At 50.9% G+C, this 17,500-nt stretch overlaps 1 protein-coding gene across 3 annotated transcripts in view; it reads right to left on the bottom strand.

The window, feature by feature from the left end:
• The window catches only part of LOC105183350 (zinc finger protein rotund), a 178,272-nt gene that overhangs the window by 60,037 nt on the left and 100,735 nt on the right, over positions 1-17,500 (bottom strand). For all 3 annotated transcript variants that reach the window (XM_011141397.2, XM_025296813.1, XM_025296814.1), the window contains exon 5: positions 5,961-6,136. In XM_011141397.2, coding sequence (XP_011139699.1) covers positions 5,961-6,136 — 176 coding nt within the window. The remainder of the gene's footprint in view (positions 1-5,960; positions 6,137-17,500) is intronic.

The raw sequence follows: 17,500 nt of genomic DNA, 5'->3' as shown, positions 1-17,500 counted from the left end.
TGCGTATGCAGACAGGGCGATTCTCTCCGTGGCCGCGACTCCCGTCATTTTCGTTCCACTCGGCTGCACGGCGGGACGGCGGATGAAGTGATCCTTTCGAGGATGTGCCGTGCGACAGGACAACCCCATTTTCAACGGCCGCCTAGCCTAAAGTATCTCGGGAGAGTGGCTTGTTCGGATAAAAATATTTCAGGCCGAAAAGTTGTTTGTGTGTTTCAGCAGGGAGCGATAGAACAGTGACCTTGGCTCGACTGATATGTCCCGTCTGTGAAACGATTTTTGCGAGTGACGCATCTCTTCCGGGATATTTCGGGCAGCCCTTTAAAATCGGTCATTCTGTGCGTACGAGTTTCATTCGCGCGTAACAGTCATTCATGAGAGTTTGTCACCCGCGCCGCCGCTGTTGCAAAGTCCGCTCCGATTGACGAGTGTTTTGCGAGCCGGAATATCGCAGGACGTTTCCGTGTCCTCGATAACTCCCCACATCCGATCATTCGCCTCTCTCTCTCTCTCTCTCTCTCTCTCTCTCTCTCTCTCTCTCTCTCTCTCTCTCTCTCTCTCTCTCTCTCCCCCTCTTCGCCGACCCTCGCAGACGCATCATTTCTTTTTCCCTTCGCCTGCACTTTTCTTCGCGCCCTCTCCTCTTACTCTCTTTTCTCGCGGCTACTCCTTATCCTTGCGCGTACGCGAGAGAGGATATCCGATAAAGTGGAATGATTATAACGAGAAACTACTACTTTGTGACGTGCCGCGCGGAGGCCGATTAATCGCGCGGGGAATCCGCCCGGTACCGTTGCACGAAATCTGTGTAATTTGTAAACTTTTTTACCAGCCGCAAATATGTAATTTGATTCGGTTTAATCTCCGTCTGGCCGCGGCGCACTCCGACGCGACGTACTCGGAGGATCGTCAGCGAGTATTTATTACCGCCCGCAGGAGAAAGCGGGAATAAAACGTAACAATCTTTAGATCCGATCATTTTTTGCGCGGTCATAAATGAGAATCGCTTTTTGCGGAGACGCGCATGAAGGCCGACAATTAAAGAAGACGTTATTCCGCAATTGTTCCACAAGGATAAGAGAGAGAGAGAGAGAGAGAGAGAGAGAGAGAGAGAGAGAGAGAGAGAGAGAGGAGGGGGGAAGGGGAAGAGGAGGGAAAATCTGGAGGAGAAAAGATCGACTGCGATATCCCGAAATATTTAACAAAGCACTGCTCGGTTAATAAAAGTGCATTAGTGTGCTGGGTAATAGCTGCGAGAGACCTGCTTCCCCTCCTCCACCTCCACCTCCACCTCGTGGCGGAGGACGTGAGCGCTTTACGTACGCGGTTTGATAAATCTCGTCGGGGAGAAGCGGAGATATAATATACCACGTTGGCGCTATTTAAAAGTTCCCCGTGACATTTATTCGATTTTCGCGCGAGCTATCGCGCTAATGCCGCGGCGTTACGAAAAGCCACGCGCGGGAAAGGCGCAACCTCCCGAACGCGAACGTGCGCTTTTGCTTTTCGTCGCGACAAAGTGAACCATGTCGTCGTTGTACCTCGACCCACGGACGTTTACAACGTAACGACGTCGGTAACGGTTCACTCTCCCCCCCACCTCTCTCTCTCTCTCTCTCTTTCTCTTTCGGCCGGCGATAAAAAGCAATATTATAATTACCGGTGAGTCATAAGCGTCCCCGTACGTCCTGTGATATTAAAGCCAACAGTAACGACCGAAAGTGACGAGTGATCGGTCGACGTCGCGTAACATACACGCGCGCACACACACACACACACGCGCGCGCGCACGCACGCACACAGCCGCGCACGAGTTATCGGCATATTAACCGGCGTCGGCCGGGGCGAGATAAGACAGCCGGCCGATTAAAGAGCCGGCCCCGATCGGCTATTAACGGGGGGAAACGACGTCTAACGAAGCGGTCGCGTCTAACGCGGGACTCAGATCTGTCCGTTTACTAATTTCATGCGCCGCGCGTTAATGAGCGGCGCAGCGCGCCGATCGCTGCGCGACGTCTTAACGATTATCGGCCGGATCGTCGTCGTCGTCGTCGTCGTCGTCGTCCTTCCGCCTCTCTGTCACTCGCGCCGCGTCGTGGGAAAGCCACGCGAGGATAAATCAACGGGAGGGCAGCGAGGGAGAGAAGACGACGGAAATCTTCATCGAGACACGACCCGCGACTAATAGCCGGAGATTGCGGAATTCCGCGTCCGCGCGCGACGCGCCTCCCGATCCGCGACAAATTAGCCCCCTTCGCGTCACATTGTATCTAACGTGGCAGATATACGCGCAATAACTGGTTTTAATCGTAGCTCTCGCTTCTTTGCTCCCGCTTCCTCCGCGCACGCACGCACGCACGCACGCATACCCGCTCGTTGACGCGACCGCAAGGAGCGCCGGCTCCTCCCATGTATGATAATTTGCCCTATTCTATAATCATTCGGTGAATATATCGTAAAATTTTTACGATCCACCTTACGGAATGTCGTGCGCCGCGCGTCTTTCTCCTTTGCATTCTTTCTCTCTTTCTCTCGGTCTCTCCTATCCTCCCCGCCGATCAGCGCTTCTCCTCCTCGTCTTGCGCGCATCCTTTTTTTCCACGACGCGCCGGTGATTATCGCGGAAAGCGCGGAAAGCTGTAAACCTTTAACGGTCGAGCCGAAGCGGCTCGTAAAGACGCGCGTTAATGAATTTGCGAAATTAGAGTCAGTCATCGGGAATCCCTCGGCGGCCGCGTACACGACTGAGACATTCCCGACTGACGACCGACGGGAGGGACTGCATGCGGGACGACGGGGGTGAGAAATTTTCCGGAGATCGAGTTTTACACGCTTGTACTGCCCGCACCGAAAAGTCGCAGCAGCGTAAGGATACTCACATCTTTGGTGCAGGAGCCCGGCCGAAGATTTCTTTCGAATGGATGTTAATGATGGAACGACGCGTATCGCGCTCGGAGAACTAAGTATCTCTGCGCCGGAGGAATCCTGATGGAAGTTGAGGAAATTTGCGAGCTTCGCGAATAACATCAATTTGTGACGGGGTGGTCGAACGAACGGCGAATGTCCTTGCTCGATTCAATTCCAAGGCGCTCTTTATAGTTTTCGCTTACGAAAGAAGAATGTTCTCCATTGCGCGCGACTCTGTGTCTTTGTAAGCTACGAGTCGCCTTCGAGTCGAAATTTTGGCTCTACGGATCCTACAAATGCCGTTGGACTGGGAGGATCAATGAGGATCTCGGAGTATAACATTGTATAGGAGATTACTCTGTTTTAAATCGTTTTTTTTTTACTCTGTATGCATTACTCTGTATGCAAATCGTTTTTGCTGCCATTTTTTACACACATAAAGCGGGAGGATAAAAAAGTTAATTCCGGAATGAATTAATATTCCATCAATTTCAGTGTTTCATCTGCATTGAATTTCTATTTTTAATTCCAGTCAGCGATTAATTATACAACTTACTCAGCTCTGCAGATGGAATCTGCAAGTCTCGAGATATAACAGAATATTGTTCTGTTTTAATGCAAATCGTTTCTTGCTGTCATTTTTTGCACGTGGAGGGTGAGAGTTAAGAAGGATTAATTTTAGACCGAATTAATATTCGATCAATTACAGTGTTACGTCCGCATTGAATTTCTGTTTTTAGCTCCAGTCAACGCGTGGTATTAATTATACAACTTACTCAGCTCGGCAGATGGAATATAATATATAAGGCAGGCAAATGTTAATAAACATAATTTAATAAAAGTGAATATGTAAATAGATAGCAGAAGAAATATTTTTTTCCTCATAATCTCTCTCTTTTTGTCTTCGGCGTTGGGAATATCGCTGAGAATTGATACTCTTGAAGGAGTTAATGAGAAACTGGCCGGTGCGCGAACGTGCAGTCGCAAATCATTCACGATCTTTGATTGAGAGTGTCACAAATCACGGATTCGTCTTGGTAATGATTTATTATTCACTTAATCCTCTCTCGCACTATATGAACAGTATTAATTATCGGCGGTATTTAGCGCGTACTTTGATCGTAAACGACGGTAACATCGATGTGTCGCAAGAACATATATAACTTTCTTGTTGCATCACTGGCATCTTGGCGAGGATTTTGCCTATTATATTTCAACCGACAACACACAGACGGGGTGGGATCGCTAAAGCCTTTTTCAACGCGCGAAGCACATCGACAAAAAAATGACAGCTCGAAACGAAAGAACACAAGTTGCAATAGAATGCTAGCCCGAGCAAAAGAGAAAAGAGATTAACGGAGACACGCTTCCTAAAGACCCTCCTACGTGCGAGAGAATTGCTGTTCTCGAGTAAGAGAAAAAAAGAAGAAGAAAGGAAATAGAAAACACGAGAAGATTCACGTCGCCGTTCGATGCGGCGCGGCGGCGCGCCCGCATCTATTGCTCACGAGCGTTTAATCGTGAAACCTCGTCGTTACCGCGAAAATCCCGCGTGCCGCGCGACGCAGCCTGTCTTCCCCGTTCTTAAATTTCAAGCAAAAGTCGCGCTCCATGCGCGACATTAGCGACGAGTATTGCCTTCACCCCGGCCGCGTTCGTGGGAGATCTTCGGAGAAGCAGCCGATTTTTCACACTACCGCCGCGATCGGGTCGCAGAGACGGGTAAAAAAATCAAGAGAACGAATACTTCCGTGATGGGCCGGAGAGAGAGAGAGAGAGAGAGAGAGAGAGAGAGAGAGAGAGAGGAGAGAAAAAAAGGAGAATAAAAGGGGCACGATCCTATCACTCTTCAGCGTTTTTTGCCGCATACACGAAAACTGAGATCATGTTTAGAAGCGAACGACGGGATGTAAGCGGGAAGCGTCAGCCTTTCCTTACCTGCGGAAACTCGTGTGCGGAAACGCAACCGTCGTGTTTCACCGAGACAAGAAAAGAGAAGAGAATGTTCGCTCGTCCGAGATGTGAATAGGCTGTGTTTTATAAAAACGACAACAACCGAATAACTCCGCGTGACTTCGACAAGTGGCGTCGACTTGTGTGCGTGTGTACTGCTCCTAAATACCTGGTAAGTAGCGGTACTTCCCGGCGTTTTGTCCTCAGCACGCAGACACGCAAGCAGACAAATCTGCCTGAGCGCGAGGTGAGAGAGATGAATGGATGGATGGATGGATAGATAGATAGATAGATAGATAGATAGATAGATAGATAGAGAGAGAGAGAGAGAGAGAGAGAGAGAGAGAGAGAGAGAGAGAGAGAGAGAGAGAGAGAGAGAGAGAGAGAGAGAGAGAGAGAGAGAGAGAGAGAGAGAGAGAAGACCGAGACCGGAGATTAACTTTTCGTGAGACACCCGCGATTGACAGGAGAAAGAGTTACTTTTTTGCGCTCGTGAGAGAAGGACCCGAGAGAAAGGACTAATAGTTGTCATGCGAGGAGGAGTGAAAAAAACGAAAACCGCTAAGGGACCATCTATAGTCCGTCAACTAAATCTCAGGAAGCTTCACCGGCCACGGCCCGTCATGCAACCAAATAGCGAAACAAAGCTGCGACATTATTGCGACTGCTGTTACGCGTGTGCTACGAGACCCACAGCGACGGAGAAAAAGAGAAGGACAGAGAGAGAGAGAAAGAGAGAGAGAGAGAGAGAGAGAGAGAGAGGGGGGGGGGGGAGGGGGAAGAGAAATATACGGCCAAGACAGAGCGTCGCCGGTGCAACTTGTTTCTTACAAATGCGCGTTGGCTTCTCAAATCTAGCGTCTATATTTCACGAGGCACGTCGACGACGACGACGACGACGACGACGACGACGACGAGACGAAAAAGCGTCGTTTCCCGCGCGTGATGCGTGGGTGTTATCAATGACATAATTAATCGCGCTCGCAGTCGACGAGTGAGCACGCGTGGGTGTAAATTCGCCAACTCGGCCGGCAAGGCTCCTTCCGCGCGTTAACGCGTGCGATATTCGCACGGTGAATCGGTGAATAACTCGGACTCACCTGAGGACACATCTTGCACTGGTACTTCCTCGGCGGATGCGAGTGAGGCCCACCGAGATGCGGATTCAGATGCGATGGATGCGAAGGCTTGACGGTGAGGGGTTGAGGCACCACCAGCAAACTCGCGGGCGGACTCCCGCTGCTCGAGCCGCCGGCGCCGCGGTACTGCTCATCACCTGCAATCATTCATGACGGATTCACTCGTCTCAGTGGAGTCGGCTCTCACCTTGGGCGACGGCTATTATCGAGGGCAGTTTAGAGCGCGGCGCGCGGCGCGTAACGCGCATGCACGCACGGAGCGGCCGGCTGCTAATGTTTTAATTAATCGAGATCATTTCCATCGTCTCGTAACCTACTTGGCGCACTTGACGATCAGACGGTGAAACGGCGGCGGAAACGGCCTGGAAAGTGCGCACGGTGAACCGCGCGCGCCATTCGTCGGCAGTTTCCACAGGCGCTTCTAATTCATCGCTAATCATAGGTTGGGCGTTGTGGATTGTGCGCACACGCGCGCGCCTGTCAACCGGTATCAATTATTCCGCGTCGATCTCGCGGCCGAGATCGCCGGGGATTGGCAAGAATTCTTTCCGCCTCGCCGTTTGCCCCGGGTATTCGAGACACGTGGAAGTGTCACGCGCGGCGACGACGCTGTCAGTCACTGGATCGCTCCTCCTTGTTTGTATCGGAATGTATAATCATAATTAAACGTTTCCATTCGAACTGACCAATTTTCGCGCTGCGCAAAACCTCGACATAATAAGCACGCGCGCGTCCAGCAATCGATATCGTATCGAATTGATCATGAACATTCCTGGAGATCCGTAACACGTGATGAAAATTGACGTCGACGGTAATATGCTAACTCGCGCAGATATAAGGATTTATTTCTAAGCCGCGAGACGTACCGCGGAATTAATAAGGATTCCCGCGAGTAGCGTTATGATTTATCGACGTGCGCCACAAAGTTCCACGTCTCTCTCACTTGGGCTCGTCGCGGATCCCGGTGATAAATAAAGACCCGCGTGTACGAATGCGATCGGGATATACGCGAGAGCGTAGACTCGTATGCAATCGCGCTCGTGCGCGATAATACCGAGAAAGAAGCACACGGACGCACGAGCGACCGGCTGCTGCTGCTGCTGCTGCTGCTGCGACTGACGCAACACACGCCGGCGTGCAAGGGGCAAGGATCCTGCAGGTTGCAAGGACGTGAGTGATCCTGCATTACGAGTGCCTGTCATTACGCCGAGAGTTCGCAATATCGATCGACGCACACGGCAAGCCGGCAGGCCGAGTTAGCTATATTATCGCGCGAGCGCGAGTATTCGCTACTACTTTGCGCTCTTACGCGCCTCATCGACACTTGAGAACGCGCTTCACGCTCCTCGTGCATGCGGTCTGTAAAAATACACCGCCGTCACGGCTTTCGACGCGAGTATTCGTCACCGCTGCCGCTGCGCTCGTCTCGTCCTCACATCTCATCGCGCGCGTCTCTCTCTCTCTCTCTCTCTCTCTCTCGCTCTCTCTCTCTCTCTCTCTCTCCCCCTCTCCCTCCCTCTCTCCCTCTCTCCCTCTCTCTCCTCTCATCTAATGTAATAGCTAAAATTTTTTCTCATATACAGAATGTTCGGGTTCTTTCGGAAACGAAAAATTGTGAAGATTGATCAGATTGATGAAACTGAGAAGAAAAGTCAAGTATCATCTTGCACAAATCGCAATAGTTATTCAGCTATTAATGATTGAAAATGACCACATCTGGAGGCTCTTTTAACCGATAACTTGAGAATCTGCGTACTTATTTGCAAAATGATAAAGGACTTTTCTGCTCAGAATGACCTAATCTACAACTATATGACGGCCTATTGTACCTAGCGACAAGTTCAAGATTCAGGATTCAAAGTTCAATATATTCATATCTATCGCTAGACACAATAGCCATATTATGATTGTAGACTAAGTCATTCTGAACGGAAAAGTCCTTTACCATTTTGCAAATAAGTAAGTTATTCGAATTTTCAAGTTATCAATTTAAAAGAGCCTCCGGATGTGGTCATTTTCAAATACTAATAACTATTGCGGTTTTTGCAAAATGGTATGCAACATGAGACTTTTCTTCTCAGTTTGATCTGATTAGTCTTCATAATTTTTCGTCTCCAAAAGATCCCGGCCACCCTGTTTATACGCGATAAAATTGCAATTTTGTATGCAATAAATTTTACAAAAGTACATTTTATACAAGAATACAATTCAATTTTGATGAAATTCAAATTAAATAAATTAAAAATTTCGATTCCTTGTTAAAATTGAAAATTATGTTCTCCGCAGCGCGACGGGGGATGTATTTTACAAGTTGATTTAGTTTAATTAAACATGCGCAATAGCTATAATTTTTGTCGGATATGCGAGTCTCTCTAGTCTCTTACCGCAGCGCTCTTGAGGGTTGACCCTTGAGCGGCGATGAACGCTTCTATATTTATTTATCTCTTCTTCTTCTTCTTCTTCTTCTTCTTCTTCCTCGTGATATTGGCTATGGACTAGGGTACCAAAGGCCAATGTATATCCAACTCTCTTTTCCTCTCGCAACGCGAATGATGAATATTTCAGGCGTAAGGTCGACTTTTCACTTCGAGCGGGCCGATCGAGATCCCCGGCCAGCCGGGAACGAGATCGAATATCGTTTCGCGAGGAAGCGCAGCGGTCGCGGCCGATGGTGTTTCGACACTCTCCAAGAAGCTTCGCGAGATCGTGTCGGACGCGACGACGACTATTAGCGGCGTGAAGTATCGTCGAAGGAGATTACCGGGGATTTTACTCGAGGCTCTTTTACTGGAACATGACTTTTCGTCGCAGTCTCATCGCGCCACGGTGGAGGGGATTTGTTTCAACGTTTAATCTTGAATTATAAGGTCGCGCTATCGATCGGCGCTCGGAGGTTCGTTGGTGTATTTCGCCCTTTCCTTTTTTCTCTGCCATATACGCGGGCATTCTTCTTGTCGGATCTGACTTTAACGCTGAAGAAAGTCCGCAGCGCGGCGACGACAACGACGGCGACGACGACGACGGCCGAAAGCGCGAACGGCATTAAACCGGGAGGAGGAAAATGCGATAAATTACGCGATCTGCTTTCTGCCGATAATGGCAAAATTATCGCTCGACCTTGAGTTGTAAACGTCGCGCGAAAAGCACCGTCTTCTCGCAGCTGTGGTCGCGCGATGGCGCTTTTACCACGCGGTTTTGAACGGAAGGAGTCCCGGATCAGCCGGGACTGCCCGCCGATTTCTTTCATATGTGCGATGCGAAATATCTCGTGCCTTTTTCGTTTCGCTTCTGCGGACGAGACGCCGCGAAAATGCGAACGAGTAACGATACGCGCAAGCGGCTGTTTAATGACTTCATAATTTATTAATAGCTCCTTTATGGCTCGAGCGCGAGCGCCTCGCGATTATTACAGCCGAGCCGCGCTCCTTCGCTCGTTAAGTTCAGTTCAGAGGCGAGGACTCTTCTCTCACAAGGACGGGGCATCCTGCGACTTTTACGACAACGCGAGAGCGTGTTCGGCTGTGAGTGCTCGTGTAGGTGTCGTGCAGAAGACGCGCGCGCCTACGCGGCCGCTCTCGCGGATTTCCTTCGGAAGCGATTTCGAATGCGTGCTCGTGTGCGCGCAAAACAAAACACCATCGGAGTCTACAGGTGTCCGAGTATCGGCGTGTAACACGTCCGAATGTGGCCATAACGCGCAGTCGCGCGCGCGCGCGTTTTCGATCTAATCGACAACGATCGTTCTCGCAATCTCGACTTCACTGGGAGCGAGTCCGATGAAATTTAGCGAACTCTCAGGCTACGGTTCCGATCATTCATCCCAACTGTATTTCAACGTTCCGACGTTGATTATGACGAACGACGATGTCCAAATCGCGCGGTGACGGACGTCAACTTCACGCCCCGCCCCGCCCCGCCCGCGGGGGCTTTTCCGGCCAAACCAGCATGGGCGTTTTATCAATTCGCGCTATCAAGAAGGCATATCGATGCTGCGGCGTGTTAATACTCGATGACACTCTCGCGCATTTCGGTTCATACATTAGGGGACCGGAAAGTATTTTCGTACACTGGGAGAAAGAATTTAGTATCTCTAACAAAACTGTTTAGTTGAGGCATTTTTTAGTAGCAACCAAATATCTTGTTTTATATAACGAGATATTCAGTTGTCTCGACTAAATATATTTTTCTGCTTTGTTCTCTGGACCAAATGATTTTGTTCTTAGACCTCATATATAAAAATTAAGCATTTTAGTTATTTTATCCATAAAAATTACATAATAACGAAATATTATTTTACATAAACTAAAATAACGCCCAATGGATACTGCTTTGTCTTTCTGTGCACTAAAATTTAGATTTTATACATTAAGAAAAAAAATTACAGTATATTTTGCAAAATTCATTTAGTCAAAGCTTTTTGGTTGCTATAACAAAAGTATTACGTTACACGAACAAACCGTTGATCAAACAAGATATTTGTTTGCAGGAACTAAACAGTTTTGTCGGGCATACTTGAACCAAATTATTTTGTTGTTACAACAAAATTTTGCTTCACGCAACAATACATTTTTCCTAGCGTAGGATCGCCAGTTCGGCGCGCATCGTAAGCAGCTTTTTATGTCGCGCCCGCTCGAAGAAGACGCTGGATCGGGATTCGCAGACCGCGGCGATTTCATCGAAATAAATCGACCGCGCGTCTGAAGTCGGAGATTCCAGCGCCAAACGAGAGTGTAGCAACGCGCATCGCGCATCGCGCGGCGAGTGACGATATTGAGCGCAGCGTCAAAGTTCAAGGCGCGGACGAGAGATGTTGGAGTCGCGGCGCGATGCAGTTTCCCGCAGCGGCCGCGCTCGCGCGTCTTTCAATTACGTAAACGTACGCCGAAAACTTGGTCGGATTAGCGTAAGCCGCGCGTTTACCGTCGCCAAATCGCCGCGAACCGCGAGACGCCCGTGTCGCGAATCTGCGCGTGTCCCCCCGGCCGACACATTCGGCCGTTTTTTTATTCGCTCCATCGCGACCGGCGCGTTTAGGCGCAATTACGCAATCGCCGGCCGACATGACTCAATATACACGCGTGATCGCGAGTGCAACCGCTAATTACGCGCGGCCGGGAGCAGGTGAGAACGGTGTCATTTTCGAAACGAGTCCGGACCTCGCGTCCGGCGTTATCATTACGGATTTCTTTCCCTCGTATTGTTGCGCTAACTGGAAACGCGCGTGGCCGCTCCACAGCGAGTCCGCGAGTTGAAAACTCTCTCTCTCTCTCTCTCTCTCTCTCCCCCCCCCTCTCTCTCTCTCTCCTTCTCCGTCTTCCTCCCGAGCGGAAGCTCAGCGTCGATCTCGCTGAAGAAAAATACAAATGTTAATTATATGCGCGTTATTTTAATTTAATAGGATATACGTTTCTCGGTGCGTGAGAACCGCGGATTGATTATAATTCCCCGCGTCGTCCGAGACTCGAGATGACCGTTCGCCCCGCATTAAAAATTCGATTTAACGTGTTTCGGGATATACGCGCGCGTGAGACAAGTCGACGCGACTCGGCCTCGGCCTCGGCAGGTGGATTCCCGTGATCTCTCGCGGGTCATTCGGGGATCGTCTCGGATCCATCTCGCGAGAAATCGCCCGCGGGCAGATAGATTTCTGCAAAATCACGTCGTCGCCGCTGCCATGCGCGGATATCGCTCGCGGATACCGCGAATAGCGCGCGCAACGTTCGTTTCGCCTAATCGGCCGCGATCTCGGAACGCGAGATTACGCACATAGGCTACGTAGACGCGCGCGGCGAGCGTGTGTGCGTGCGCGTAACAGTTTCCCCTCGCGGCATAACTAATTGATCTTTCCAGCGCGCTTGAACCCGATAATTATTTACATACGTGATCCCGTGCGCGAGAGTCACGATACTCTTCGGCCGTAACGGCGGCCGAAGAGGCCACCACCGAGCGAGCGAGCGAGCGAGCGAGCGACCGCCTGCCTCTCCTTCGATCGCCACTTCACCGCAGCGCGCTCGGCGCGCGGATCGACGAGCGGATGAAACGCGGGAAACTCGCGCGGCCGAACAAAACGCGCTATCTGTTTGCAGAAGCGAACGACACGAGCGCGATGAAAATCAGGATAAAGAGGGAAAAATGTAAATGGCCAGCTGGACGAAGACTGCTGAGTCCGCAGCGCGCCCTCGCGCCCTCGTCCGCGGAAATCTACCTCCTACTCTTCCACATAATCTACGTGATCCTTCATAACGTCGTCGAGACGATTCCGATTTTCGCGAATCGCGCGATTTTTGCTCTCTCGTGAGCAAGCGATGATGATCTCGCATGAGAAGCGATCGACTTGGCTCTGACTCACGATCGAGAGTCGACGATGATTAGCACATTCGTTACCAGCGTCACACGCGTGTGACGCAGCGCGTCTCTCTCTCTCTCTCTCTCTCTCTCTCTCAGTTCGGTTTAATATATGTTCCAAATCGTCGATCCTATAATACATGACATACTCGCTCCATCGACGTGTCGGCGCGCGGAAGCGATTACTGGTCTTTCCGTATACACGACACTAAATTAAACCTGTTTCACATAATTACTCGAAAACCAATGCAACAGGAGCCGCGGGGGAAGGAAGGCAGAGGAGCGGCCGCGAACCGGTGTTGAGCCGCGCGCGTACTCGCGCGAGTGTATAAATTTTAATTCCATTGAATTTCGATAATTCCTTCGTCTGCGATGTGAGACTCGCGCGTCGGGGAATCATTGTATCTGCGGGATCGCACGACTGCGTTGAGAAGCAACACGTGACAAGACTCCATCGCGACGATCCAATTTCCCTCGCAATTATCCCGGATCTTGCGGCATCCCGGAGTGCCTCGGAATCCCGGACGCGCCGCGCCGTGTCAAAAAGGACGAGCGCGCTCGCGCACGCAGATGAAAATATTTTCCCGATAAAACGCCGCCCCAATAATGCATTTTCGCGGGACGCTCGCGCGTTGAATTACACACGAGCGTATTTTCCCCACGCGCACGTGGTCCAGCCAGCGCCCGTTTCTCTCTCTCTCTCTCTCTCTCTCCCTCTCTCCCCCCCCCCCCCCTCTCTCTCTCTCTCTCTGTCTCTCTCGATGGCATCTCTCTCCTGTCGCTATCTCTCCATATACATGCCACGTGCATGCGTGCGCAACTCGCGCGTATTCGTGACGAGCGCGTTAATGACGTATGACGCCACACATGCGCGCGCACGCACACACACACACACATATATACATATACGCATACACACGCACCTCCGGCTGTTATTTGCGGTGCGTAATTTTAATAGAATTATCGCGTCTCTTTTCGGCCACCGTTGGAAGCTGCTTTTCCGCCACGCGCGACCTACCTGCGCGCTTCGCCGTTTTCGAATTAACTCTACCGCCTTTGCCGCGGTTATCCGCCTTCCCCGCGATTTCGCATCGTAACGCAGCTGAGTTATCCAGCTGAGTTTCGTTACATTTGGCGTTCGCGTTCGGCGATCGAGATCTATTTGCGCGCGAGAGCGTAGAGCAGGTTTCGGCCGAGGCGCGGCGACGCTGTGGAGAAACGGTGCACAATTGGGAAATTTACTCGGCACATTACCTTCCCGTCGTCCTTTCTGTGTCATATGCATACACATGAGTGAGTTTGCGAGTTTACGCGGAAACGGGCGAGAGAAAGGGGGAGAGGTGAAAGAGACGAAAGAGCAGTTTCGCGATTACGCGTCGAATAAAACGGAGAGTCGAAAATGTAAAAGTCGGGCCTCTTTCTACACACAGAGCCGGCTTGCGGGAAGCGCGGTTCATAATAATCGTGGGAGCGCGGCAATTATATCCATTGTAACACATTTAATTGTTTACCAGCTGCGTCACACAGCTCGTGCGATGCAGGAACCGAGGCGAGTCTCGGCGAACCGGCGCGAGCGAGCGCAGTGTCCAGTAAAAGCAAAAGCGGAGTAAAGATCTGCGATACGATAACGCGTGCAACAGCGCCGCTCGAGAGTGCGAATGATTTATCAGCTACTTCGTCGCGCACCAAGGTCTTTGAAACGAACTTCGCCACGCTAATAAGCACGACGAGAAAGCAAATAGTACCACGTATCGACGTATTGTCACAGGCGGATTACATCGCGTGTCGTGCGCGTTTACGCCGTATAATACGAGTCGAAATGTTCCGAGAATGAAATTCCGCGAAATATTCCTCACGCCCAGTATCGCGAGCAAAAGATATAATAATGTGATAATACAAATCATGGTAAATAACGACACAATCGTATCTCACAGGGAGAAGATCCGAACGAGAGGCCGCGCCTCGACGCTCCCGCCGAAAACGCGAAATTAGAGGCCGTCTCGAAGAAAAAATGCGCGAAAATGCAAATCCCCGCGCGTCAGATCCACGTGTTATTATCGCTCGAGAGTCTCGTTCGGCTCTCTCTCTCTCTCTCTCTCTCTCTCTCGACGCGACGATCGGAAGTGCATCAACGTCGTGCATCGCGGCCTGCACTTGTCTCCCAGTCCTTCATGAATATTCACTGCTCGCGCGATCGTCACGAATCGATCCTGACGTCATGCCCGGAGTCAGGTAGGATCAAGGATCCTGCCTCCGCTCTCTGCATCAATATTGCACCGTGTGGTAGGAGCGATGCATCACCTCTCCTCCTTGCCGTTCATTTCGCATCTTTTCTCGATTTTGATTGTATCATGACTCGGCGATATTTCAAATTTCAGGGTCGCGCTCGTAACGGCTGGATAGACTTATAAATGCATACGCACACACGTGTACAGACGCGTACGAGGATGCCCGCACACACACACGCACACACACACACGCACGCACGCACACACACACACACACACATACACATAAAATCGCCGATACGTGCGTTCACGATGCGCGCGTATTTGGAAGTATTTGTGTACCCGGCTTCATATACGGAGATAGGACGCTCTCTCTTTCTCCCTCCCTCTCCCTCTCTCTCTCTCTCTCTCTCTCTCTCTCTCTCTCTCTCTCTCTCTCTCTCTCTCTCTAATGTCGATGTCGGTAGTAAATTATGCAAATAAGTCCGCTGGAAATGTCAGTGGTTGCGGACGACGGTCGATCCATCGGTTTGCAACGGGTCCGTTCGTCGGCTGGCTCGTCTGACCGGCAGAAACGGACCACAAACCGAATAGAGACACCGCGAAAGAGAGCGGCCGAAGCGCGGATAGCCGGAAAAAGAAAACGACGAGCGAGATTATGAAAGACGGAGAGAAAGAGAGAGAGAGAGAGAGAGAGAGAGAGAGAGAGAGAGAGAGAGAGAGAGAGAGAGAGAGAGAGAGAGAGAGCGAGGGTCGGTCGAAGAAGTGGATGTAAGATGCGCGCTAGATGTGACTGATATAGAGCGGAGCGTGGCGATAGACGGACGGATGCAAATGGAAAACGTTTGCGCTATAATCGCGACCGAACGATACGTTTTCGGTTGTAAAGCACGAGTCGCGCGCGTCTTGAGGCTCAGTTTATTGCCCGGCTTTACGTTTATCTGCGTACTCACTTAGTGAGCGCGCCGTTTGTACCTATCGTTGAGAGATAGCGTCATGTCTCTCTCTCCCCTTCTCTCTCTCTCTCTCTCTCTCTCTCTCTCTCTCTCTCTCTCTCTCGCTCCATCTCTCTCTTCTTTTTTTCTTATGTATAAATTAAATCGTCCCCGATTAAATATATCTCGTATTGACGCCGGAACACGCCGGAAGATGTAAACTCATGGGACGATAAGGAGCACCGTTAAACAACTCGCGCAGGTCGGAAAGCCGAAAGGCGGAATCTTTCGAAATAGATTCCGCCTCTCTCCCTCTTTCGCGGGGGGGGGAGAAGGGGGGGGAAATGGTTGGAAAGGTCGTACCTCAATCCCCCGTCGCGGTCGGCCCTCTCGCTGATCGAGAGAGCGCGGACGCGACGTCGAAAGATTCATCCCAATGCGACGAGCGATCTGAAATCCTCGGCGAGGTTGCGAGCAACGGCAATTAGCTTAGTTTTTAACGACTGAGGAAAACGAGAGCTCGCACGACGAACGTGTCTGCGGGCGATGGCAGCTCGCATTTTGCCTCGGCACAAACACGGTCATTTTGCAGGCTGATTAACTGTATCCGGCATTATTGAATGTTTTATTTGCGCCGAGCGCGGCTAGCATCTGCCTCTTTGTAGACCTCAACTGCATTACGTTAGATATCATCGATAGCACGTAGAGCGGAACGGAATAATGACACGTTTGACTTACGGTTGTGTGCGCGTATACGCGCGCGCGTGAAAAAACCCTTTCGTGGCCAGCGCGGAGAAGACGCGCGCGCGCGCGCTACACGCACTCGGCTGCTCTCTCGTCAAGTTGGTAGCCTCGGAGACGCTTCACTTCCGTTTCGCGCCGCCGACAGCAAAATCATCAAGAGAGAACGGTCGAATTTGCGCGATCGCGCTGAATCTCGCACGAGAGCTCGCTCGTCTTAATAAAATCGTAAAACCCGAGGACTCAACCACCGCGGGATACTTAATATCGAGGAAGTATCGTAAAGTCAATTATCTTTCCCTCGGTCTCACGACGCGACATGGCGATCGGCATGGCGGAAAGCGCCAAATGATCGAGAGGATTCTTCCGGCGCGACCCGATGCACGATTTAATCGATGGCTCCACGTATCTCCGCAAAGCCGGAAAGCACCGAGGAGGAGATAGTCGGCGCAGTTATTAAAATATGATAAATAGCGTTCCGTTATTTTTTCATTTGACACCGACGCGTGTCGACGCGCGGCGATATATCAGCGGGGTGCGGCGGCGCGACGCGAACGAGTCGACGTACATTTTCGTCGATGAGTCCTCGCCGTCGCCGCCGCCGCCGCCGCCGCCGCCGCCGAATAGTCGCGCAGACGGAACCATTATTTTGACTTGAGACACCCGGAGAAACGGAGTGACGGCCAGAATCGAAATCAGATGCAGTCGCGACGAGGTCATCATTTCACGCACGCGCGGCGCTTCTCGTAACCATAAGTCCCGGGCGAGCATTAAATTGTTATTGTGACACGATATTCGTACACGTCGAACCGGTCCCGCGAGCAATTTTTAGAATCCTCCGCGGCAGACCGATCGGCCGCGAGTCGCCGTCTGGATACGATATATTTCTCGGGGATATTTTCGAATAATCTCATCGCGCCCGCGCGAGCGCGAGCGCGCCGCGGAACCGGTTGGGAAAAACGGCGCGGAGCGCGCGCGCGAGCTATCATCAGACGCAATTCTTAAAACCCGTTCTATCATGTATGTCGTGCCAGACGCACGACAATGCTAAAGTTCGATTTCTAATTGCTTGTTTTCCCAGCCGATTATTCCGAGAGAGGTACGCGCGAGAATGGCGACACCGCGGTGTCTCGTCGCAACGTCAGCCGATTACGGTAAGATTATCTGCGTGCACACTGCGTGAGAACTTGTCCCTTCGTCCAAGTTACCTCCAAATTCCTCTTATGCATTTTAATTATTTATCTAGAAAAAT

Source organism: Harpegnathos saltator, unplaced genomic scaffold (assembly GCF_003227715.2).
Source record: "Harpegnathos saltator strain DR-91 unplaced genomic scaffold, Hsal_v8.6 scaffold16, whole genome shotgun sequence".
NCBI classification, from domain to species: domain Eukaryota; kingdom Metazoa; phylum Arthropoda; class Insecta; order Hymenoptera; family Formicidae; genus Harpegnathos; species Harpegnathos saltator.
The sequence above is the reverse complement of the archived record's forward strand: the minus strand, read 5'-3'. Positions and strand labels throughout refer to the sequence as shown.